Source organism: Anopheles stephensi, chromosome 2 (assembly GCF_013141755.1).
Source record: "Anopheles stephensi strain Indian chromosome 2, UCI_ANSTEP_V1.0, whole genome shotgun sequence".
Taxonomy (NCBI): domain Eukaryota; kingdom Metazoa; phylum Arthropoda; class Insecta; order Diptera; family Culicidae; genus Anopheles; species Anopheles stephensi.
The window spans coordinates 51,643,214-51,670,225 of record NC_050202.1 but is presented as its reverse complement, the minus strand read 5'-3'; the positions used below and the strand labels follow the sequence as shown (position 1 = coordinate 51,670,225).

General features: G+C 44.3%; 1 protein-coding gene across 6 annotated transcripts in view; it reads right to left on the bottom strand.

Annotated features, from left to right (window-relative positions):
- Window positions 1–25,067, bottom strand: part of LOC118502661 (restin homolog) — a 94,578-nt gene extending 69,511 nt beyond the window's left edge. For 5 of the 6 annotated variants that reach the window (XM_036035114.1, XM_036035115.1, XM_036035116.1 and 2 more), the window contains exons 1-5: window positions 24,004–25,067; window positions 16,736–17,874; window positions 16,353–16,656; window positions 11,449–11,562; window positions 8,955–9,101 (exon numbers count right to left, since the gene is read on the bottom strand). In XM_036035114.1, coding sequence (XP_035891007.1) covers window positions 8,955–9,101; window positions 11,449–11,562; window positions 16,353–16,656; window positions 16,736–17,415 — 1,245 coding nt within the window. In that variant the 5' untranslated portion in view covers window positions 17,416–17,874; window positions 24,004–25,067. The remainder of the gene's footprint in view (window positions 1–8,954; window positions 9,102–11,448; window positions 11,563–16,352; window positions 16,657–16,735; window positions 17,875–24,003) is intronic. The other variant, XM_036035118.1, reaches the window with a different exon arrangement.
- Window positions 25,068–27,012: the final 1,945 nt, after the last annotated feature.

Below are 27,012 nucleotides of genomic sequence, written 5' to 3'. Positions count from 1 at the left end.
AAACCTAATGATACCACGTTGTTAGATACTCAGTCCTCACTACGGAGTGACAGCCTAACTCCAGCCCATAACATCCAAACAGAAGTACATAAAGCTACCCTCGTCTTTAAAATTCTTAATCTTCTTCTTCTTAATTCTTAATCATAATAATGGGAAATGTCAATGTAACAACGAAACAACTCTACCGAGTATCTATATTTAATTTACCACGCTACTTAATTCAAATTTAGTTTTTGTTTTCAGTTTATATTTTCTATTATTAATGCTATTTATACCATTAATTGATGGTCTACGTCACGACCATGTTAACAGGCTTCAAGTTTGTCGTTGGTAATCAAGTGACAATTTAGCAATATGTTTAGATAAGGTCTACTTTTGTTTCTCTCTCTCTTCTTGTTGGGTAAACGACCCACTAGATCATGACGGTCATCTAATGGATTATTAGACTTATTAATACCAATCAGTTAGACAACTACGTGGTATCAACAAGTCTAGTAAACCAGCAAAGGCAGACCTAATTAAGAGGTTGTTAAGCCAAGAACAAGAATAAGTTGAAGGAGTTAGAAAGTCAGTCCTCACTACGGGGCAACAGCCCAAAGTAAGATAAGTTATGAAGGTTGTAAGTGGCCAGATAACCTTTTGTAGCTACAAAAAATAGTAAACTGATTTGATTTTGATTTTTTACTTTAAACATTTGTTACAGTGTTCACTTTATCCTTAAGCTTTACCTGTGGTTTGAACGGGATTTTCTCAAACTTGACTGATATCGTAAATTTAAACAATTTTATCGATTTGAACCACGTTCAGTTTGTGGTTTCAAATTTACACATTTTTTCTGTCGTCAAACTCAACCAATCAACCAATTAATCGATGCTTCCGATGCTCAAGTCTTGACCTATTCGCCCATTAGCAGGTTGTCACGTTTCACCTGCTGTAGTGGTTGAAGGTGTTGCCTAAATCAGGACAAAACAAATTTTGATACTAGGAACTACTAGAATGATCATTTACATAAAATTACTATCCAATAGTCTCCAATAGACTCCAATAGTCTGAGTCCCAAAAATTTATTCCAGACGCCAGCGTTCACTATCATCCTATTGAACGTGTATGTTATTATTTCTTAAGAGCTTTGATTTGAGAAGCTTCTTCTTCTTCTTCTGCTATGAAACAAAAAAATGTATAAATCATTTCTAGTATCCTGAACTTTAATTACCCACAGCTGGATAGTCATCCCAGCGTCCTGTCGCCCTGCGACTCCATTACACCTCTTGTCACTATCCAAGAACAGGCTGTTATTCCTGCTTATAATCAACTCTTCATGCGCTGGTACCAGCAACTAATAATGACAAACAAGTACTTACTAAAATAAACACCCCATTACATGATTACAACTCTGCAGTGCAATCACTCTTGTTTAATTTCATTTACCTTACAGGTACAGCAAACACCTAAATTGCCCTCCATTAATTGGAGTCATCTACACTATCTACTGAGAACGATCGAAAAAACATTGTTTTCCTTTTACTTTACGAATGACCTACAAAACCATACCAAACTGATGCTGCTGGGAAGATGGAAGCGCCCCACGTAACATTATGTGATGCGTTCGAGCATCGTAAAAAGAAAGTCCAAGTGTAACGCACCGCCAGCCCATAACCTATAATACCGCGATGCCCTGAGAAGCTTTCGCTGTAGAATTGTGTGAACCAAACGAGAAAAAAAAAACTGACGCATCTTTCGGCAGCTTTAGTACAGCCCTTTGACAGCGGTGCCGCGGTACGGCTTTGAGTTACGCGGCCAGCCAGCATCCAGGTGACGCCTGGCTTTACTCGATCACATCGCACTGGTTCTATTGGTTCACGATTACGATCGTACCATGATTACGCCACGCGTACGTACGTCGTCTTCGAACAGTGCAACCGTTCCCAGCGCCCAGACACACTTTTTCCGCCAGATTACACCCACTTCCCTGCCACCCGATCATTGACGGTGGCTCACACACACACAGCTAGCTATAATCCGCGTTCCGATCGGGTGTTAGGGTGAACCGGTCCAAAAAAGGGGGAGCATTATGAGGGTCCGGGTAGCGCCGGTGGTACGGTGCATTCGCTTTTCATCGAGATCGATGCAAATTAGCTCGCAAACCCTTTGCTGTCCTAGCGCAACCTCGCGCGACAACACTTCCTTCCCATATGTGCGCACGCCTGCAGTTGTAGACTGGTGGGCCTGCTCTGGGTGTTTTGTGTGTGTGGCATAATCCACCAACGGCAAGCGAGAGCGGGTGGAACAAAAAGATGGCAGCTTCAGGCATTTTTTTTTATTGGCGCTTCAGGCTTCAGGCTCCGTCTCTATGCGATACACATAATGTTATTTTTTTATGACATGATCTTTTGTCTTTCAATCAAACGGTGAAGAATGCGATCTCTTTCTCAAACCCGACAGTGTGAACGCATTCGTTCGTTCGTTCGACGGTTCACCCCCTACAGAGAGACAGTGGTGCGTTCATGCCTCGAGAACATTACTCAATCAACCCTCAGCTACCACGTCAGCTCAGCTTCAATCCCAACCGTGACGCCGTGCACTACCGATACTGTCGTCGCTCGGTAGATGATGAAACGTGCCGGAGAAAGAGCGTTCCGATTTCCACATAATCACACCCGGGAATGCACCCGACTGTCACCGACCCGGGCACCTGACTGAAGAAGAGTAGCTTCAGCAGCAGTCGATGGGTTGCTTCAGCGTCAGGAGAAATGTGTCCGCACTCGTAATCGTTTGCTGGTCACGAACCGGTGTGAGTACTTCGCGAATCGCAGAAACCTTTCCAGACTGCCAAACGGTGCAATGTGCGCATGTGAGGTTTTTTGTTGTCGACTTGCATTGGGATACATCCAATAGGGACAATCGGTTTGTATGCAATGATAAATTATATCATTTCGCATTCCGATTTCGATTTCGTTCGGGTCGGTGAACCGGTACGGACATCTTGGGGAGACATCGACGTGATGAATTGAGATCCGTCCTGTGGTCCCGGCGAGTGGATGCGTTTCACCTGTTTGCTTTTGGTGATATGGGAGCCTGATGGTTGGGTTATCGGGATTTTTTTTTCTGGAGGCAAATATCACATTGATATTGAACGAGGCATCCGATTGGAAGACGTTGGCGAAAGTTATGCTACTTTGAGCTCATAAGAATCAGATATAAATCAAGCCGTTTAGTTCTCGGTTTAGTCAACATGAGATCTTCTGAACTTGACGACCTCTTATGTCGTGCCTGCTATTTCTGACCTATTAGATTTAGTGACTTCCTCTCTGCAAGAAGACGGTCCGGATGAGATCTGACCCGCGAATCCACTCCATTTACTTGACTTGAAATATTAAATAGATTTGGCAGACGCCGTATAGGCAAGCAAAGTGTGTCCTATAAAGACCTTCATCTGATAGGAATAATATGCACACCAAGTTCACTCAACAATTAAAACTCGCAATCCAGGGTATTGGATGTTCGCCTAAAATTCCAATCTTGAAGCTAATCCTGAAGCGCGGATATTTTTATGCGGTTTTTTATGAAGAATTCCTAGCTGACTTCTTCTTCTTGATTGAATTTACAACCTCGAGAGGTCTTGGGCTGCCATTTTTGGCTTTTTGTGTCTTATTTCTACCCGAAGCAAAGTAGTCATCCCTGGCAGTCCATGGGGAGACGGTCCGGATGAGATTTGAACCCCGGTTCTGCCGTGTGAAGACCGGCACCGTTATCGCCTATAATTCGACCAATAATTAATTGTTTATAACTTCGCTCTCTCTCTCTCTTTTTCTTTTGGCCTAACTTCATTTTGAGTAATGCCTGCTATTTTTGGCTTGTTAAGCTTATTGATATCGCCTAGTTGGATAGTCAGTTCCACTGTTACATCTATCACCGGGCCCTTATTGTTTGCCGTTGTTTATAACATACTTTGTCAAAAAACTGTACATTAAATTCAGTTCAAATTTAAATTTAAATCTTTTCTCTTACCAATATGATGATGACTCATTTAAAGTTCAAGAATAACATTCAAGTTATTCTAAAGCTTTTTATAAATTCTGCCTTCAGTACAACCGTTCTTCTGCTAAAAAAAATCACCGTTTCTGAACTTCGTTCCACCGAAGTCTGAACAAATTTTAATTCATCCCTCTGCGGCTCAGCTACTCCACCACGACACGAGAAATGTAAATTTCTAATTCATTTGCATAGCTCATTACTACTGGCGATGTCACCACCATTACCTGACGGTGACGATGGTGGTGGTTGGCCAGATTGATGGTGGGCCAGATCGATCGAGCCCGTTCCCCCACATTTCGCACGATGCCGAACAAATGAGGTAAAAGTCAGACAAATCAGCCAGACGCAAAACAAACACGCATTTAAGCTATTCAAATTTTACTACTTTCACACCGACCACAGGAGATGGACAGGTTTTGTGTTCGTTTTGTGTTTGCAGCAGACAACATCATGATCGGTTTGGGCATTGTTTGGTTCCTCAAATGAAAACATCTTCGGTTTAGGTGACACGTTCAGTGGCGCGCACGCGGTTAGTCCATCAAACAGGTGAGGGATAATTGCCGATCTTCTCATCCTCGCTACTGTTTGCACAGATTCTCATGCACCCCATCAAGCCGGGCTGCGGGAAACAAAACACGCTGGTAGGCAAATGACAACCACAGCTCGCATTAATGTCAAAGACCAACGGCCCATCAGAGCGTTCAGCTCGATCGAGTTTGGAGAAAGGAACCTCACCAGGCGTGTACAAGAGTCTCATCTAAAGTGACATCCCCGTGGCGGCACTAATGAAGCTAACGATAAGCGTCCGCGCCCCGGTTTTTCATCGGAATGGATTGTATTTGTCGATTTTATGGACCGTCCGGTGGGCCTATGTATTCCAAAATGACCTGTGTTATTTCAGACACCTCAATGCTGTCGAGCTGTTGAGCTAACTAGTGAAAGTGTTTGTTAGCAGGTCGAAAGATGCTTATCGGCAGATGAACCTTTAAACTCTAGCATACATCCCGAATGTTTGAAGTAGACCATGTTTGCTCTGGTGCTTATGCACTTTTCATTGTAAAAAAGGGCTCTGCACAATGTCATAAGCAGTGCCCTCGGGAAGTGTCAACCACCGTCCAAACCCAACCGAAGGGAAACTGTTGGACACTCCACCGAAAATGAAGCATACGCGCGAAGAAATTATCTTCAACGGCCCTCTGGGGAAGAGGAAACCAAAAGCAACCGAGACCCTTCCCGTTTTCGCGGTTTCACTTTCCTTCAGGGCGATCCTACCCAGAAGGTGGCGCAAGCATTTCATCGCATTCGAGCAGGTACTTGGGCGCTCACACCAACAACAAGCACTTCCGCCCGCTCATCAACCGTGTCTAAGTGTCTCCGGTAGAGGTGGCGCCCGCAGGAAAGTGTTGCGAAAGATCCGAATAATCGGCCGCCCGAAAGTGCACCTTTATCGAAAGTGTTTTAACTACACCAGCCCCAGTCGCAGTGTGGGAGCGACAAACCACCAGACAAAACAAAAAATCGGTTTGGAAAACTAAAAGTGGTTCGCTTTTCATTACCCGTATCATATTTCACCGGAGATTAAACCCGATCATCAACGATATTGACGAGGCGGGTATCAACGCGAGCTTTGGCTTCACTATTATTACGGAAGACACTGGCAAAAGGGCCCCGGTCCTACGGTGGGAGCAACCCCACCGACCGGAAGGAAGTTGCAGCGGGCAAACGTGATCAAGATGAGCGAACCCAGCACCACTCCACGGGCCTTACCGCTCAATTAGCGGACCCAAAACGTGTGTGACCAATCGGTAAATGAAGTGTATCTCACTTCGAAAATGATTGGCGACATGCGCCATCGGTACACGATTCAAACCGTCCGTCGATCGAACCGTTGGTGCGCTGGGAACCCGGCGCCCGGTTTCTCATGCCACAGCTAATTGGTAACATATGAGAGGATGTTAAGCAAATGTCAGCATTAAAAGCGAAAGCTGGTGGGGCCCACACACCAAGTTGAGTTATTACGGTTGTAATTGGATATTAAAGGGCTGCAAAGCCCGCAGCGTAGTTTATTGAACTATTTACAAATCATGGGAAGTTATAGGTGTTGATTTTTGACATTCAACACCAAGAAGAGTTAATTATTTTGTAAATTGTTGATATTATTGAACAATCAAACTAGTTGTCGAAGACTAAAGTGAGTTTAGATTAAAACTGAAATGAAGAAACTGATTAAAACTTTCAAAAATAAAATTCAAGCACAAGTAATAATGAACTGTAAAGTTAAAGATCTTCACGATGCGGCAAATCTTGGAGAAGATGGCGGAGCAGCAACTCCACTCCTTCCATCGCTTCATTGATTTTAAAGCCGCATATGACAGCATAGCCAGGGTAAAACTGTGCGACGCATTGAGCTCTTTTGGAATCCCGGCCAAGCTTACCAGGCTTGTAAGAATGACAATGGACAACATCACATGCCAGGTAAAAGTGGATGTAAAACTCTCAGGACTCTTTGCTACCACCAAGGGCCTGCGCCAGGGAGATGGGCTTGCCTGTCTCCTTTTCAACCTGGCGCTAGAGAGAGCCATCCGCGACTCGGAGTTGGAAACTTCGGGGACCATCTTCTATAAGTCAATCCAGATCCTGGCATACGCTGATCACATAGACATCATTGGTTTGAGGCTCTCCTTTGTAGCAAAAGCTTATCAAAGGATCGAGCGAGCGGCCGCACCTTCGAAGTCGTCGACGGACGAAGCTGGGACTGTACAGATCATTTAAAGTCCCAGTACTCACATACGCCTCTGAGACTTGTCACCTTAGACTCTAAAACTGACGAAGCCCTCGTAGCTGAGTTCAAGAGGAAGATGCTCAAGACATTGGAGGAGCCGCCACAATGACGAGCTGTATGGAGATGTCACCATTATGGAGCGAATTCGACTCGCCAGGCTCCGGTGGGCTGATCGAGTCATGAGGATGACACGGGTCGACCCAGCCCGTAAGTCTATAAAGTCCATCCGCATCCAGAAGAGGCGTGGTAGGCCCAAATTGAGATGGAGTGATGGCGTTGATGCGTCCGCCAGAACGGCCGGGATAACGGATTGGCAGACGACGGCGCTAAACCGTGAGCGGTATCGAGGATTGTTGCAGCAGGCCAACACCGCAAAGCGGTTGTAGCGCCTGATAAGTAAGTAAGTAAAGGTGTATTTCAAAATAAATCAAAATAAATTTGACCCATAACAAGGTCCATTGCACAACACTCTTTGAGCTTGCAGCTGCCAATTGCTTTAAATTCACTCATGAGAAACAAACGAACCCAGAGCACTGGTAAATACACCCTAGAAATGGATTCGTAAAATGACTCAAGAAATCCTAAAATTACCGGAAAACAATATGGTCTCAAATAGGTTCCTTGTGCAAACGACTTGCATAAATTAAGGCGTCTTATAATTAACCATAAAACTGGAACTAATGTAGTTGTTTGGAATCATATATTGAATCTTTTAAATCATTCGGTGGAAGGTTTAAACTGGATAGTGGAGTACTGCTATCTCGTTGTGGAAAACTGCAATCATACAATAGAATATTGCGTTCAGTTAGGGGAACTTTGCAATCAGTCTCAAAAAAGACTCTCCATTCGTTTATTACTGTTAATTTTATACTCTATTCATGTTGCTGTACTGAGTTTGAGACTTCGTCTTCTACTTATTTGAAGCTACAACTTCGAGAGATCTTTTCCTATTATTTCTTGCTTCCTTGACGTAATTTCTCTTGGTCTTGCATAGTCAGTTTTGCTCAAGAAGAGTTGTTAAACCAATCTCTTCATGTGACCTGGAGCCGTTGTTTAAATTAGAAACCACTGGCCGAGTTTTCAGTGATTTCATATGATCAAATGCGCTTTCATCGGACGTAATTCGAACAATACTGATGTTATTGGTATTACGATATCATCTGCTGCATTTGTAAAAAAATGTTCTTGTTTTACCATAAAATCTGGAATATTATTTAATCTTTAATTATTATTTACCTGTAAAAGCGTGAGAAGTTTTTGAAGAATAAAACCCGCTGTAAATATTATTAACCGGCCTTCTGTAACTAATCTCTTACAAATTTATGGAAGTTGGTTTTCCCCAAGAGAGCTGCAATGAGTGTGGCCTCGATCATCATAAACCGTATAGATCTGTCCAACCCTCTTGCAGAAGGTGATTATCTCAATCTTGCTGTTCTAAATTCTTGTGACGTCTGGTCACAATTTTCTTGATTGCTTCCACAACGACAACCGGATCTCATTATATCCCACTATCTGGCGCCTACCAACAGTTGTGATGTACCTGAATTTCCCCCTCCACTGGGGCTTAATTCACCTCTCCATGTCCAAGAGGCATGGGAAAATTCTTTGCCGTTCCCGCATAAAGTCATCAACTTTTGCGTGCGTACGATCATACTTCCTGTATGAATGGGGATGATCATGCTCAAGATGACCAGCCCGTCAGACACACCGTTACCGGGCGCCCTAATACACAATCTTGTGCGTACTTTTCCCCTTGGATGTTCCGGAATGTTTGGCGACAGCAAGTTGCTTCACGCTATGTAGGAGGAACAGATCGTGCGGCTGCGGATCGAGTGCATCCTCCGATCTCGCTGTCAACTACGCGGCACATGAAAATGATTTACCGTTCGGCTGGAATCGTGACAACGACATCAGAGCGTCCCTTCAGTGCGGAAGACACACATTCGCAACGCTTTTAACTAACTTTTCGTGATCTGCATATCGCTAGAGCGTACCCCGGTAAGAATGGCATAATGTTAAACTTAACGTTCGGATTTTTTTCCCCGGTTTGTGTGTCTTTTTGTGTCCAAAATAACAAATCACCGATTGAAGCGAACATTTTCGGAGACGGTAGAAACGGTCACCACAAGTCACTCACCTCGTGCGATTGCTGAGCGGAATTTTTAGCAGCCTTTCTCTCCTTGCGACATCCACCACCGGCTCCGACCTGGGAGGCAGCTAGCGCAGCCTGTAGCTCCTTCTTGAGCTGCGCTATGCTGCGATCCTTCGATTTCAGCTCCTCCAGCTAGAATTTGGACGGGATGGAACAGTGAAGAAACAGTAAAGCAAACGGTAAGAATTTAGATTTGGGTCAACGGTTGTTTGCGGGTTGAGAAGGCGTCCGTTTTGTTCTTCCCAGAAATGGTGAGTTTTGCAGCGATTCGCGACGCAACGAAATAGAAAAAAAAAGGCAAAACGATGTTGGCCATTTTTCAAATTTTGAAACCCTTGAGTAACTAGCCAGACGGTTGACTTAAATTCCCGAGTGGCCAGCGAAAGGTAGATTAATTAGACGTTCGTTCCACTGAACCCATTGTCTGCGAACGATGGCAAGCTTTAGAATTGGGTTGTGGAGTCTACCCAATCTTACAACTGAACTTGGTGATGAAGTAATAAACCTACTTTGGCTCGCTACCTTTTGCCAACTCTAGCAGAATCAGTGGGCCAAGGCACAGATTGATTATTACTGCGATCTTGCAACACGCAACACGAAGAACCCAGATTAATTGCTCGCGTTTCTGGCCTCAAAATGTTACTCAAACTTTAAACACTTTTCACTTAACTTTGTCCCTCTTAAAGACATCTCACCCGAACATTTTCCGTAACAAACGATTTACATTTCTAATGCTCTTGTAGGAAGGTGGACAACACAAAAAAAGGCTTACAGCAAAACCTACAATTTACGTCTCATGATTCATCATCATCGGATTCGGAGTGTACCGAGCACCCATAAAGGTAGCATTTTAATGGCCTGCAATCTGCGGAGAACGTGCGTCAGACAGACAGTTCTGCCAAAAATCCATGGGAACGCCCTGAAGGATCGTTTTTGGGCGTTCTTTTCTCTGTTTTCGCTTCCCGAGCGATCCTGTCGGGGCATATGAAATTCATTCAAATGGGCTTAAGAGAAAACCATAGTTGCACCGGCCAACCAACCGAAAAATGGAATAACGTACAATAATCGCCTAACCGTCTGCCCACTTGCGGACAGAAGTTGCCCGGGACGAACATTATCATCTCGAGTTTTGTCCTTAGGCGATGAAGGCTTCGGTGTTGCTCGGTCTGCTGAATGAAGCCGTACCGAACAGCAAATTGACTGCCTTCGCCGTTCATTGAGTTCATTTCCATGCTCGTGTATAAACAATTTGCTTCACCTTTCGATGGCTATTACAACCACCGCCACCACTACCAACGCTTGGTCGAACTGCTTGCATGAATGAAAAACATAATTTGATTGAAAATCCGAGGTCCTGGTGGAGCAGAAATTGTTGTGCGTGGCCGCGGGCATACCCTGAGGAATTTGGTGCGAACGTAAATTGCCCGACCCCCGAGTGTAATTACCAATTCGGATAAGCCGTGCAGACCGATAAGTCGCACCCGGTTCTCACGTTTGTATCGTAAGCAGATCGCGCTGCTTGCCATTTCCGATCGTTCATGAACCGTTTTCATTCGGCTGTTTTGGGCTGCTTCAACGAAAAATCCTCAGGATCTGAAGGTTACCTCGGCTAAAAAGGGAAGCAAATTTGGGGACGGCACGATTTTTGGGTGGCAAAAGCCTTCCAATCAACACAAGAAAGTCAAGGAAGCGCTCGAAAAAAAAGCCCCCCCTGAAGACGACAGATCCACTGTGGTAAGAGGATTGAGAATTCCGGACGGAGCCTGTGCGGTCATAACTAAATCTCGCCTCCGGAGATCCGGCAAAGAAACCCATCCCCAAACCCGAACGCAACAACAAAGAGCGATCAAGCCTTAACGTCGTGAATGAAGACACCATGGACGAAAACAAATGTTTTACGATCGTTAGCTTAAGATAGACCGCGCGGTCGGTTCGTTCCATCATGACTCATCCGACAAGCGTGCTTTGCCGAGATCGCCGGTTGACCCTTGTGGGTCTGGAAAATGACGTAAAAAAGGGTTTATTATAAACCACCCGCAGAGGAGCCGGACTTAAGCGGGGTCCATACCGATTGGAACAGACGTGTTCGTGGAACTAAGTTGACCATCCATGAGGAGGATGTTTTATGGGTAGCTGAAGCATAAATGTCATTCTGTTGGTTGCGTATTGGAATATGAAGTTATCAGATGAAACATAACAATAGTTACCATTTTTAGAATCTTCAAGGATTTCTTGAACTTGAAGGATCTTCATGAGTACAACTGCTAATCAAGCTGGACAACAAAGAATCACTAACTAAGCTTTAATGTTTCAACCGCATAAACATTTCACCAAGAAATAATCTTTAAGTCCCCCGGCAACCGCTCAACCACAAACAAATCACCAAGGCGGATCTTCAAAACGAATGCGGCCACAGTAAAGAACTCGCCAGCTATGCAAATGCCACCCGCAATAAACATTCACCAGGATTAGAACTTACCATACGCTGGATTTCGTTTCTCGCCGACTTGGAAAGTTGAGTCAATCGTAGTTCGTGCAGATCGCGCTGTACGCGAATATCGGAAGCTTTCTGCCGTTCAGCCTCGGAGGAAATCTGTGAAGTAACCAGCAGAAACAAAAGACCGCGAAACATGAGTAAACATGGGAATTAAGATACGGTAACAGACAGATTTTGCTGTCAAGGTTTCGAACATTTGTGCCACTGTCAGTTGCGCTGACTGTGGTTTGCAGACCTCATCTCCCATCCCCCAGCGTAAGATGATCGATTCGAATCGGAAAGTGAAAACAATGCACAATGCATCAGCCAGCAGCAGCAGTATGCCCGGGTTCCGAAATGGTTGAACAATCCGTGCGCCGGTGGTAATCTGTGGCGGAATTTGCATAACACGGAAGCAGAAAACTGAAACTTTCCTGACGCGATCCGAACGGTCGCGGTTTCCTTCCATTCTTCGGCCGGCTAGAAGCCGTGTATTACTCATATCGGCTACATGCCCCTTTACAAGCCCGACGCTACGCTGGTGGTGATGGATAACCGGTCGGAAAGCGAATGCCTTTGCAAATACCAAACTGCCACTCGGTAGACATTCTTTCGTATGCTCCAGAATGCTCTCACTGTATGTGTGTGTGTGTGTGTGTGTGTTAGAAACACAATCGCACCATAAGTCAGTCAGAAATAGGGAGCTATTGCTGACGGTGCAGTAGCGTAGTAGCGTTCCGAGCCGACGTACCGATCCGGCATTTGATTGTAAGGGCTCGGAGTAGAAAGGGAAAACAGATCCATAGCTGCAGAGCGGTAGCTGCCTCCGAGATCTTGCTAGCCCGATCGTCGATTGACTAATTATGATGGTGAGTTATTCTACCGCGGACCAACTGCACCCGTTGTAGCTGGTGAAAGGCAGCAATAGCAATTGAAGCAAGATGTTTAGCAGGAAGTGTTTAGCAAAAGTGCTCTTCAAGAATAATTTGTAGCACAATTGATGGTGTTTATACAGCATGGCTAATGTAATGAACTACGTAGTTCTGATATTAATTCAGTATTTTCGATATGAGCAAACTACACGAGGAATGATTCTAGGTCTAAAATCCCTCATAGGCAGGAATCGTTCGATCGCGGTTAATGAAACACGCAGGTACCTATCCCTGATGAAAGGCAAATAAAGATAAAAAAATACATCCTATAGCTCGTTACAATACTCGAACACGTGACGAATATAACCTTACTAACCATTCAACCAACATTTCTCAACCGAATGTCTCAGTACTCCAGTGACCGATTTTCTAACGATTTTTATGCGATCCACTATGCGTATTCTAGCTATCCATCAAACTATTCATAATCTTGTGTATGTTATCTTTTGATTAGGAGCCAGCGCTATCCCTGAGATAAAAATTGTGATATCGTTAGGCTCTTTCTGACAAAAGATTATTAATGGACGATGGAAGAACCGTTGCATTCGAGTTCTACGAGCTGTACAGTGATCTCACCATCGTGCAGCTAATTAGAATCACCAAGCTCCGGTGGCTGGTCATGTCAAAATGACCAATAACACCGGACGACCCATCCCGTAAAGTCCGTTTAGGCTATCCACAAGGACAGAGGAGGCGTGGAAGGCCCAATGGAGTTAATGCGTCCGTCAGAATGGCAGAATGGATTGGCAGACGACAGCACTAAACCATAACCAGTATCGAAAATTGTTACAAGAGCCCAAGACCGCGAAGCTTGATAAGTAAGTAAGTAAGGCATTACCTGATAACTGACTATAAAATCAGGACTAGTTCCCGGTCCCAAGACGGTCTAGTAAGACCCTAGTAGGTATCAGAAGCATATCAGGAGTCTGGTGGGTTTATCTGGATAGTCTTGTAGGGCAGAGGCGACATCGAAATCAAATCCCAATCGGACCCCTTGTTCGTACGCTGGATTGACTGTCCAGCTACAGGTAAAATCGCAGGAAGCCTAAAATACCTTACCAATACCTATCGAGGTTAAAGTGCCTAGGAAGTAGAAGATTATAAATATCGAGTCCTCCAAGCGACGGCTTATCTTTCTCTATCAGGCTAAACCTATCAGATCATTCATCGCCTTATCTTGAAGAAGATCCCGGAGTAGATCGGCATTGTTATACAACATTCGCAATTGAATCCGCACTCGTCTCTGCAATCGACAACTCAGATTCAGCCTAATCATCATCGAATTATCATCGATCGGAGAGATTCCCAAATGTCCCCACTAGGTATTAATCGATATTTTTTGGTAAACCTCTATATTTATGTAGAGATTATTCTGTAGCTAAGACGAAGGTAAATGCGATCGGCAAAAGAAAACCTGCAATCTTGTTAACGTCTATTCACCATGGCCATGGCTAATAAACAGCTAATTTCCTTAGAACCGCTCAATTAGACCCTGGAGCAAGCGCCCATATCAAGACACGAGAACAATTTAGTCTATTGAGTTAGAATTGAACTAGATTAGGTATTTAACTCTCCAAAATAAGTCCATCTTATATAGTCTGTACTTTACAAGGAACAATCTTCCTTTGAATTCATCTTGCTCTTGATTATCGTTAAACTTCGCCAACAGTTTATAATATTCCACTACAGAAAAATATAGTATTATTTAATTTTAAATACCTTCTGCATTGAAAGCGTGTCTATATAATACTACCTTATCAACTGTCAAATGTGGGTACTCGACTTTTTGAATAGCATGAATGAATCATACACATGCATTATTTGTCACTATATGATTCGTAGATCATTAAAATTACATAGATCACCCTTCGGTGCTTTAAAGCTTGCACTTGAAATGCCATGCCCAAAGCGTCGCATAACAACCAATTGAACCAACAAATAAATCTTCACCTTAAGACATTCTGCTTGATACTTCAGCAAATAAAAGATGGAGCCTGTAAAGCCTCCACAATCAACCACCACCATAAATTTCATCCTTCAAATGCAGCAAAACTGCGCAGCTTAATGCCGACGTGACATTCGTGCCGACTACCGACCATAAAGTCATCCACCACCACGACGATCCACACAGCTGCGATAAAACCGATTTCAAAAACATTTCATTTCAATTAAAATGTCATCAAATCCTTCAGCGTGTCAGTTTACCGTCTCCGCAATCAAGTGATGGTCAAAGCGCAACAGAACAATCCTTTCAGTGTGCCCCCGTGTCCTCGGATCCCTTGGCCGATCGGGAACGAATTCAATAAATTGTTTACCACATAATCATATCGTACGCTAAAACGCATATGGCAACGCAGCAGGGAAGCTTTGGCGAGCCTTTTCACGCTGCACGTGCCATACCAGGATCGGTACGGGCGAAGGACATCGTAACGTATGTGCGACACTCCACAGCTACCTTGACAAGCGCCCCATCCGCAACATCATCCTTGAACGGTTTGTATTTGCATTCTTTTAGGCGCACACGCGTGTAATAATTGTTCGCAGATCATTAAGTAATTCTGACGTGCTCCCCGCCCAAACCCCCGATCCGTGGAAGATGCGAATGACGAGGTGCCAACCATTCAAGCACAACCGTATGCAACCTCCATTCGGGACAACCGTCGGACATGAAGGGTGAAGGCTCAACCGGGCAGTATCGTACCCGAAGGTCACCTGCCGAATCACAATTAATCGAACAGATTTGCATGTCCCTTTTTTGTTGCGGATTACTTCACCGGGGAGCCAGTGCTTTGGGAGAGGTGTGCATGTGATTAATGTGTCACCAGGGGAAACCCCCCACTCGACCAATGTTCCGAGCCCGGGAAGAAACCTTCCATAAATTGGCATTATTTATGAAACACGATAAATAATCGCGCGCCCGTCCCGTGCTCACAACGAAAGGGAAATCGAACTTTCTACGGCAAAAAAAAACAACAGCGAAAACAAAAGGGGGCATATCACCTATCGCGTGTTCTTGTCCCGCACACGAGAAGATGATGCCTTTTTAAGGTTAAATGTTCATGTATGAAAGGGAACGTGATGGGGACTCGATCCATGGTCCTCACAAACACACAAAACCCCAGAGCTTCGATACTTGAAATGACAATCAAATCAATTTATTTCCTTTTTTGGATGGGTACGGTCCTCAGCAACCTGACCCCACCTGAGAGCTCCACCGACCCGAGTAATGTTGAGTAATTTCTGGCGCAAAAATTTTGCATACCATGCGCCCCGGCAGGCTGACACCAATCCTGAGATGATGAAGATATTGCGGGTTCGAATTGATTGCTATCTGGCCTGCTGTCCTCTCCACAATGTCACAATGCAACCATGCCTCTGAGCTTGAGGATGAAGTCTCCACAAATCGATCGTTTAATGCTCTTTTTTAATCCCCCAGAAAACCAATTGATCGGTAGCTGACACCCTATCGATGGTGCAGTACAGGGAGCTTATGAAATTGGTTCCGCTGACATTGAGTGTATGACGGAAGGTGGAGTAGGAAAAAGTTGAGAAGGGGAAGGTGGAGGAATCAAAAGGCACGACAGCCCTGACATTTGCTTAAGAATGGAATTTGTAGCTGCGTGGTATTCTTTTTGGCAACAAATTAATCAATAAGTAATTGAATACAGGACATGGCTGTCAGCCATGAGCAGCCCGCTCATGAGCTTATTGATAGCTCCACGCTGACCCTGATAAGTACATTGTGCGTACAATGTTAGCTAATGAGCTGCTGATGGGCATTTGTAACGAGAGCTGTTCAAATATTGAGCAAAGTACGCAGCCAAATCGAAGCAGGCCAGACGCAGCCGGTTTGTATACAAGCAAAGCATGCAACCGTTCTCCATCGAGCTCGGGTTGCATACAACTGGTCTATCTTCTTACTCATTTTCCCAGCTTTAGGCACGGAAAAACCCCCCGCCACCCCCCAACACTTACTTGATATTTTTCCTCTAAGAACCTGTTCGTTTCCCGCAGGGCAGAAATCTCCTGATTCAGCTTCAGAACTTCCAAACAGCACTGCTGCTGATGGTGCGGACCGCGTGCCTCCGAAGTCCAGCCGCCACCCGGCGGATCTTGCTCCGCCGATCCGCGGTGGGCCCGCTTCGCTGGGGTACCACCGCCCACGGACACACCCGGACACTGGGTCTGGGCATGAGAGTGACGTTTCTGGTGCTGCAGAGCTTCCTGCAGTTTCTTGCATTCGGATTTTGTCTTTCGCAGATCGGACTCGTTTTGGGCCCTGTGGGCGAACAGGAGGGACAATTGAGAAGAAAGGGTCATTAAAATATATTCAATATATCGTTTTGCTCTGAACCTACCGTAACACTCTGACAGCATTCCGCTCCGCAGCCAAACTACTTCGGAGTTCGCTCAGCTCTAGCCGCATCTGTTCGTTCTGGGCCAGCAGCTTCTGGACGGTGTGTGCATTGTGGGCCTCGGTCACCTGCTGCTTCTTCCCTTTCGTCGGTGGTGTGGCGGGCAAGCCGGTGACTTTCGCTTGAGGCCCTTGGGACAGCGTCCTGACGTCCGGTTTCGGTGGAATCGGTGGTTTGCTACGTACGATCACTTTCTCCTCGAGCAACAGTCCTACTGGGGACGTTGAATCGTGATGCTCTTGGCTGGACTTTAGATCCAACTTTAGTCTTTTCCCATTTGCTTTGGAAAGATTGCCCAAAGCTTCCGAAGACGGTGCGGCCGGATGGGAGGGTACAGTCGATTCCTTACCCAATCGATGATCTAGCGATGGTTTACCATCGATTGTGTCTACGGTAGGGTTTTGTTTTTCGGACACCTTCTTGCGCTTTTGTCTCACGTTTGTTTCCTTCGGATGATCTCCGTGCTCCTTGAGCACCTCGTTACAGGACTCTTTCTTCATCGCAGGTTTGGAGATATTATCTTCTTCACTATTCGGCTTCTGTTCAGCCATCTGGGAGACATTCTTTAAGATCGTCTTCACCGAACCGGTTGTGGCGTTGGATTGTTGTTCATCGTTCGCCATTGTTACGTTATATATGATTTGTCGATTGCTCACTCACTGATCTCAAACGTCCTCGGTTTGCTGCTGCACTTGCTGATGCGTACGCTGATGCTCTTCACGTAGGCAGTACATTTAAATTTTAATTTTAACACTATCTTCCGCACACTGATGGCAGGACAGGACACTTCCGCTGTCCGTTCTCACTTTAGTTACTGGCAGTCTTAGGGGCGTTATGGGGCACTGTCCATGGACACTAGCAGGTTTCAACACTCTGATCGAACCGACAGGATGACGCGATGACTGGTCCTTTTGTTGTCTGGCCTATTTTGCTGCGTGGTGGACTTTTCTGTTTGTTTATTTCCACCACACCGTTGGTTTAATGGTGACGTACGGCGGGCGTTGGACTTTTGGCGGCGTGTCCGGGAATAAATCGATCCAATTTTTCTTCACCTGGTCGTGTTGGGTGTGGTTGAAAGTAACCTGAAACAATGGAGAATGGAACAGAGAGGGAGAGTGAGAGGAAGAAAAAATAAACAATAAGTACATCATCCTTAATGAAATAAGCAAAAAACGAGCTATTTCACGGCATATAGTCGGAGGAGGTTCCCTGGAAGTTTTGCTATATGGGTTGTATATGTAGGACATGGACATGAAGCATTGGAGTTATCAGCGCTGTAACTCTCGTCAAATGGAATATCCCTCGCTGATCCCTATGCTGATCCCTATGAGAAATCTTTAACAAGGATAGTCATATAAACTTCGTTAAACCTCGTCATATGACACACCTGGCTCCTCTTCTTTCTTGCTCTAACGACCTCTTAGGTCATGCCTGCCAATTCTAGCTTATTGATACCGCATAGTCTACAGGATAGTCCTTCGCTATGGGGAAACGGCCAAGATGGGATTTGAACCCCGCCTCAATGTACTAATTCTAAGGGTTGAATGAGAAAAAATACCTCAGGGCTCTAAAGAAATTTAGTAAAATCTAGTAAATTTTTTATTTCTTGAAGTGTTTTAAACGGAAATATTCAGATTTTCCTGACAGATGATTCCCCCTTACAGGTAGAAGTCTGATACTTCGTAAAACTTTATCGGCAATTTTTCTACACCAGTCGACATTAAATGGTATTTTCGACTGTATGTTTTATTCGAATAAGGTAGTTCTACGTTCAAGCGTTTTGGGGGGGCCCGATGGTGGAGACGACAACGGCGCCAGTCTTCATACGACAGGACCGGGTTTCAAATCCCTTCCGGACCCGTTCCCTTGTAGTGAGGACTGACTATCCAACTACGTGGGTATCATAAACCCAGAAATTGCAGCCATAACATAAAAGGTCGTTCGGTCAATAATAAAAAGAAAATACTATAAAATATCTAATATATTAAGGAGCTCTAGACATCACCGGTCACTTGCTCAGCCCTTAAAACGTCTGTTAACGATTAATCCTATAAGGACTCCTTTTTTAAAAGGTCTCGGCCTGCCATTCTGGGCTTCCTTTGACATGACAGCTGAATAAAATATGTATGGAATTTGAACCCCAGAACTGTCGTGTAAAGACCGCCCCGGTATTTCTGGCTTAGTAGACTTAATTATCACGTAGTTGGATAAACGGTCCTCAATACAGTTCTGACATAAAAAAGGAATTTTTTAAATAATCAATTTTGTACATTTTGTAGACGTATTGTGTCCTCACTCATACACAAGCTCATCGGATATTAAAGCAGCTCAACACGTGCTTTCATTCAACAAGCCACACACAGATTTATAACGCTCTTTTTTCTTCCTGTCTATCAATACTAAAGTCACCACCAACAAAACCCTTCCTGCTGAGGTTGTTTTTTCCATGCGTGCCATCCGTTGAATGGCACTGTTATAAATTTTGGACATGATGTCATTTAGACATGAACACCCGTTACGCTGCCATGGAAGGATTTGTGAAAACTAGGTGCGGTCTTACGGCATCACTGGTGGCCAGGAAAAAGACTCGATTAGATGGTACGCGTAAACGTGGTGGAGGATTTGCATGATGTCAACCCCGAATAAAGGGAAATACACATACGCTCATCCTTTCAAGGTATGGTGATTAATATCCAACACGCGTTCCTAGAACTAGCGGAAGCACGGTTTGCGTCAAGCTGTGTGCTAAAATTATTTACAAAACCACAGCTTACGTTATGCTTCAATCATAAATTGGGACGAAAGCATTAGCAAGCCTGTTTATGCTATCATATTCCATATAGAACCCATCGCTCTGGTAATCCAACTCCAACTGTGTGGGGTGTTAATGATAAATCGAATGTTTAGGTGATTATTCCACTTTTCGTCTGATGCACACTGCTCGATCGATGCTTCTGTTTTCCCAACTAATCCCTTTCCACAAACACCAACAGGCCTCCAACAGCATCAATCGTCCGAGTGCCGACTTCCGCCTTCCAAGCGTGCTGCAAGCGGAAGAAAGGTTCTGAAACCAATTTCCACCCATCACAACCACACTTCTCGTGGAAAACGAGACGAAAAACAACAATTCACAGCATCGGTGCGTCAAGAAGAGTCAGCGTGTTTGGTTGCAGTCCACAACTGCTACGAAGAAGTTTGACCGTCTTCTCTTCTTTAGCTGACACTGAGCTCAAAAAATCTCCCGCCAGCAGCAGCTGCAGACGAACGCTGACGAACGCAGACGGTCGGATATTTATAGCCGCGCACAGAAAACTACCGAAAGGGTGGTGGTGTGGGCTGTAGCGCGTTTAGTACCAGCTGCCCGATGATCGTGCGCTTGGGCCGATGGGAGAAGAGGAAAAACAAAGCGCATTTGATTGAATTTTCACGCATTGACACGCACGTAGCGATTCTGGTGGGGGGTCCACGTGATCGTACCCAGGGCAATGGAGCTCCAAAGAGACTGTTCTTTATGGCAGACTCCTAACAGGTACCATGAGTAGTGACCTCAATTGGGCGATTTATCTGCTTAACGTTCTCGTGCAATGGAGGTCGGTTTAATTCGATAAATAGAGTGTATTTATTCTCCGATAAGAAGTCGGCAATCCTGTCTGAAGTGCGTACCTTTCATGTCGGAACATTCCTATCTTACTTTGCTCTGCACAAAGAACGGGGGATCGAATTGCACAAGATTATGAAAAATATGCGTAACAAAATATGTATCTTGAGCTTAACCCACTACCAAGAGAATCTTCTCTTCTTCTGCTATGACCTTACTACCTAGAGAGGTTTTCACCAGCCAATTCTTGGTATATACCTAGCTGGATAGTCAGCCCGGTCTATTTGAGCTATTTGATAATTTGATTCTCTACCAACTATTCCACAAGGCCGGGGCCCAAACGATCTCCATCCGGAAAAATGCTCTCATACAAAACTCATACACACAACAAAGACCATCCACCAATTATTCTTCCCATATCTCAACCACAGCTCAACGCATATCGCGTTTATTAATTTTCAACGATCCTCCCAACGCTGTCTACAACACACAAGCTGTCTACAACATATTTTTTGCGCTTTCTGTTGGAAAAATGCTATACCTCGATCAGATATATTTTTGGATCGCTTGCCTCAATTCACAGCAGTAGCAGTATCATTCACCATTTCTCCCAACCGGCTTGCACTTTCTCACGATGATGAAGTATTTGTGAGTATCAGGCCCGTTCGCGACTGTGGGTGTAATAATTTTGCGCATCATATTGCTCCAAACGATCTCTCGGGCGCAGCAGACCGCGTTGTTCCCATTGCAATATGGCGGCGAACGGACCTTGTAACTGGTTGGATGGTATACTTGATCTTATTAACTGCTCTACGTTGAATCAGATCTATAAAAGCTGCATTCTTAGTGATTGTTGTGATCATTAGAGTGAGCTTAGCACACTGTCTTTCGTTCAAGAATTTATGCTCATTCTTGGTGGAGTTCTTGTGCAATGATAACAACCATTAAAAGCGCTAAGACTGCCTTCTCCGCTATCATAAAACCATTCAACCCATCTACCCTGCCGCAGAAACGAGCCATAAATAATCCAGCTCGAGACAATGCATCATTGCGCTAGTCAAATTCGTGTCGCATAGTTTTGACCTCAGCAACTTGTGGCGGGGGGAGACTGCAAACAAACAGGCCGACTGCACCTCCGCATATCAACGCAGCAACGGCCATCGGGACCGCTGTGCAGTTATTGCGGAATGAAAATTAATTGGCCGATTACCGTGATGAATAGCACCGTCGTTGAGTGACAGAAGATCACAGTAGCTGTGTTCGGGGCGTTGTCAGGTCGACCTAGTATCAAAGTCATAATCAAAGCCCGATCTTTTGACTTCTGCAGAGCGGAAGTAGCTTATCCCATTTTCCCAAAACATCCAAACATTCCGCATCAATCAATCAAGTATCAAATTGCGCAACATCGTTGTGGCGCCGTACGCCGTTACGAGTTTCTAGCAGTGGATGGATATTTTCTCCAAATTTAGAACAACTGGTCCCAGGCGTGAACAGTAGCTGAGAATACTGAGCCCGGATAAGGGCCTCACACAAACACGCACGCATCGGCAACAAGTGCGCCCAGAAACCGAAACGGGCATTAGGGCATCACACATATTCGGCGGTGTACATCATCCACGGCGTCTTTCGCGCCATCACGTCTGACGTAATCTCTGGCAGTGTTCTACATTCTAGATCCCGGGCGCACCACACCAGAGAAACGCCGTCCACGGTCGTGTACGGCACGAATGGCCATTCCCGTTTGCGGTGTGAGGAGGCAGCGAAACTGTCAATCGTTCGCTCGTTCGCAATTTGCCATAACCTGCTGCTATGCCCTCCATCAGGTCAACCAAAAGTGGTTAACCGTTCGTCCGTTTCAGTAGGTCTGTGCTACTCGTCTTTTCGTTTTTTGTTTTTGGAAATCCTCGTTAAAATTGATGAAAGTTTGTTTATGTTCTACACTCGAATCGGATTGGATATCGATCGATCGGTACGACACCTCCATACGGCACACAGGCGATGTTCGGTTTGCGTCCCTGGAAATGTGGGAGTAAATCTAGCAACAAATGGCACAATCTGTTTGTGTGTCATCGCGCCATGTGTGATGTGGTCACCAAACATGGGTCACGAGTACATCAAAACCTACGAGGAAGGCGTGTTAGGGCATAGGGTTAGTGATGGCATTCGTAGGTTTATTTGTGTTTATATTGATCGTCGACTAATTAAAATGCGTTAAAGCTCGTTACGTGCTACACAATTGCTTGTGCTAGTTTAGTTAAAAATAACAAATAAATGAACGTAAATAAAGATAATTTTAGGTATAGATAACTCAATGTCATAACAGCGAGATAGACCAAAAACTTCGTTGAGATTTAATGGATTGATCGTGATTGTGAAGGTTGGTTTGTTGGCTCGTTGGGCTAGTCTATGGAGATCTAATTATCCAAGCAAAAATCATTCTTCTCTTGTGATTCTGGAGGACTCCTTCTTCAGTTTAGCAATACCCCAAAAAGTCTCTTGGGGCAGTTCTCATCTGATCCACTACTGGTTAAAAGCATGATCGTCTATAGATAAATGCACTACTGGTTGAACTAATGGCGCATTGATCTATAGACGAAATGGACTACCGCCAAGGGTTCTGTTGTCAAAGGAAGTACTTATATGAAGCATCGAAAAAGAGTTCTCTTCAAAAGGGGTTATTTTCTAACTTCCTATGCTATTCAATTTCTAAGTAGACTACAATAGAGTAGGTAAGTTGAGTAGGGAATCTAAGTAGGGACAATAAGAGTAAACTCTGGCCCACTAAGCTTCATCCTGCAAGTCTTTATCATCCATTGGTTTAGCTTAGCTCGAAATGGAATACGGGAAGCCTATCACACCAAGGGTACTGATATATTACAAGAAAAACAAACAGAGTCACAATTAAAGAGGTTTCAACTGCCAACCCGCTCAGGACTTCCAAAGACCTTGATCCGCCATTAGTAGATGGATATTTAGTCCTCTCCATGGAAGGACAGTCCGGATGGGATTTAATTTCATTCCATGTTCCAGGATATTGGGGCGGTCCGGTGGCCGAGGCGACAGCGGCGCCGGTCTTCACACGGCAGGGCCGGAGATCAAATCCCATCCAGACCGCCTCCCCGTACGTAAGGCTGACTACTTTACTACGGGTAAAAAAAATAAGTCACAGAAAGCCAGCAATGGCAGGCCGAGACCTCTCGAGGTTGTAGGGCCAAGGAAGAAGAAGAAGTTCCAGGATATTTCGGGCATAACTCATCAAGGACACAAGCCATGGACTACCTCCAAAAAGCCTCAATTTCTGATAAGCTTCCCTATGATTATTTGATGAATCTATTCGTCTATCGGTACAAGAATCTCATCCCCATCGAGTTTCCAAGATCCACGTCAATAGTTCCCACCCCAACTGTCACCAGATGGCCAATAACACACATGGGTCTGGTGGGTACATCGTCATCAGCGTAGAATGTTTTTCTCACCCCAGCTGGCCAACGGCCATCAGAAACACCTTACCAGGGCACGTTCTTAGTAGAAAATATGACAGGCAACGAGACAGAGAGAGGGAGGGAGAGAGGGAAAGATAACGATTCGCTAGGAATAGCATTAGCATAACTACCTATTTACACTTCACAATCGGTCACCAACAGATCCGATGCGTTCGCACGTCCTCACAATCTCGGCGATGGCAGCCGTCGGATTTCGGTACGGATTTCAATTATTTTTACAACACCACCAACACCGTGTACACTTCTGGCCGCGTGCCACTGCTACGGTCACTTCACGCACGAACGCACGCACGGTTGCGATTTGCCGTTTTAGTTCCTTTTTTTCTGTTACGTCCCCTTGTTGTCTTCTAGCCACACGCTAGCTGTGCTGCCCACTTTTAGTCGATTGTGTGTATTATCACAATTCCTACACGCACGCAGGAATTCCGACGAGTAATCGCACTTGGGGGTTTCTTCTTCTTTTTTGCTCACAAATTAAAACTTGTATTTTTTCTTGTAGATGTAGAACTTGTAGCACAAAACTTATTGAAACTTATAAAGCAAAAAAAAAAACACACACACAGACCGATACACGCACAGCAAACGCGTAGTTTATTGTCGCTTGTTCACTAACCGGGCTATTTTTATTTTCTTATGTTGATTAAAGAACTCTTTACAGAGTTTTCGAAATTCGTAGCAAAATTATAGTAACAAAACTCACACAACAACAAAAATAAACACACAATCTCTAACTCGTATTAGGATTTTTCTTCGTTGAACGTAATTTCGAACATAAATTAAATAACGTGTCGTTTAGATTCACTGCAGTGCGATTCGCTCGTTTTGCAAATGTTGCCTCAAGCTTGGCTTCGTATATGTGATTCACTACCGCTGCTGATTCTGCTTGCTGACACGCTTGGGACTTTTGGAGGTTCGTTTCGTTTTTTTTTTTTTTGCAAAATTATTCGAAGTAGTAGTACACTTTTTTATTAGTAACTCTTCGCGTTTCGTTGGGTAGCTCTTGTTTGCTCTAGCTTTCTTCGACTGATTCGCTCTTTTCTTTTCCTTTTTTTTCTTGGTTCGTTTCGATTGCGTGTAATGCGTGTGTTACACTTAGAGCTACTTAAATATTAAAATTAAAATTAAATGTTGCCTAATGCTCGAACGACGACTGACTGAACGGTGCGGTCCGAGCGCATGCAAGGCAAACACCGATTCCGCACCGTTTTCGTGACGGTTTCCGTGTGTGTGTGTGTTGGTGAGGTCGTACGGTCGTACGGTGTTTTTTTTAATGAATCGGACCATGGCTAGCACACCCTCCCCAGCACGAGTCGCGGATGCCGGCGCGTTGAAACCATCGCGAAGAGGCACGGTGCGCAAATGACACTTGCGCAGCATCCGAAATTGGTCGCGTAGTGTTTAGTGGGTGTATGTAGTGTGCGTGCCACGAAGCAACACGGTTTGCGACGGATCGGATGGTCGCGATTTGGGGCGGGGAGGCGTTTATTTGTCCTTTATGGTGCTCTTTTGCACGATACGCGGGGCGGAACAATATGATTGACCCTGTCAATCGGACACATGGCTTGTGTTTGTGTGTTAACGTGTTATCTGTTTTTAATATTCTTTTGTGCAGTTTGTTTGCTTCTAAATGTGTCCTTATAGGATAATCGTTAACAGACGTTTTAATGGCTGAGCATAAGAGCACGTGACTGATGATGTCTAGAGCTCCTATAGGTACATATAGTAAAGGCGAGAACGGCGCCGGTCTTCACACGACAAGACCGAGGTACATATCCCATGCGGACCGTTCCTCCGTTGTGAGAACTGACTATCCAACCACATCAGCTAGTATCATCTTACTAGACTAAGCCACAAATAGCAGGCATGACCTTAAGAGTTCGTTAGGCCAAAGAAGAAGAAGTAGTACCTACGTAGTCTTCACTAGTATTCTTTAGTACAATTTTTTTGATTGCAAAAGTTTCCACACCGGCTAGAATCATTAACTGACGTTTTAATGGCCGAATTTGGGCCGATTTGAGGTTTGAGCTGAGTTTGGATGTGCCTGATGATGGCAGTTGGTGGTACGCTGGTCTTCACAAGAAAGGACTGTATATTGAATCCCGTCAGGACCGTCTCCCCTTACGAAGGATTAAATTACCAAGAAATGAGTATAATACACTGATACCTCTTTCTATGGCCGCGCCCCAAATTTACGCACTTGCCAAAAAAAGGACAATCGGTTGGTTAAATAATCTTATAAAAACCCTTTTTTTCCTATGCTTGAGAGACCATTTTCCAACGCCGCACTTATCTATCTACTTCCAGCATTTTACGTTGAAGTACGAAACTACAACTTTCCGTTAGAAAAATAACAAACATTATAGCCATGCCGTAGGCATGTTTTGGGCAATCCGGTGGCAAATGCGATAGCGGCTCCGGTCTTCAGCTACGGGTTAAACCAAGTCACAGAGAGCCAGACGATCTTTCGAGGCTATAGAGCCAAATAAGCAGAAGAAGATAGGCCTAACATTGAATAGGGCTTTAAACTTTGCTATTTCATAATTCTTAGCATTTGGGATTGTAGACCTTAAACATGCCAACACAGTAGGGTACATAATTCAAAATTGGTTTTTGGGTTTTTTTTATCATTTATTTATAGAGGCATTGGGTCTCTCAGACCACATTAGCCTCTATTTTTAACTGGAGATGATCTTGTATGATACAAAGAAGCTCTGCTATGGTCTCTATATCACTAAGAGTACGGTAAGAATAAGAACTTGTAAAAACACTTTATATGGCTTTCGAGGTCCTTAAAAATATTTATTTTAATTAAATCCATCGAAACAAGTCATTTTCTTTTATGATAAGCTTAGGTATTACAATTGTTTTAACTAAAAGTCCTATTCAAAATAAAATTGGAAAGCTGTTCGGGCCAGTATTTAGATGTTAATTTAATTTTATTTATTTATTATGTAGTAATTAAATTAGCAAAAAATGTAAAAAGTGTAACAATTTAACCAAACTAAACCATAGTAAAAGTTTTGATGAGCGCCAATGCTGCTCTTTCACCCGATCCTGGAAGATTTGAATGGGATGTTGTGGTAAAATTTGATCCATACTTGGTTAATAGCAGTTAATTT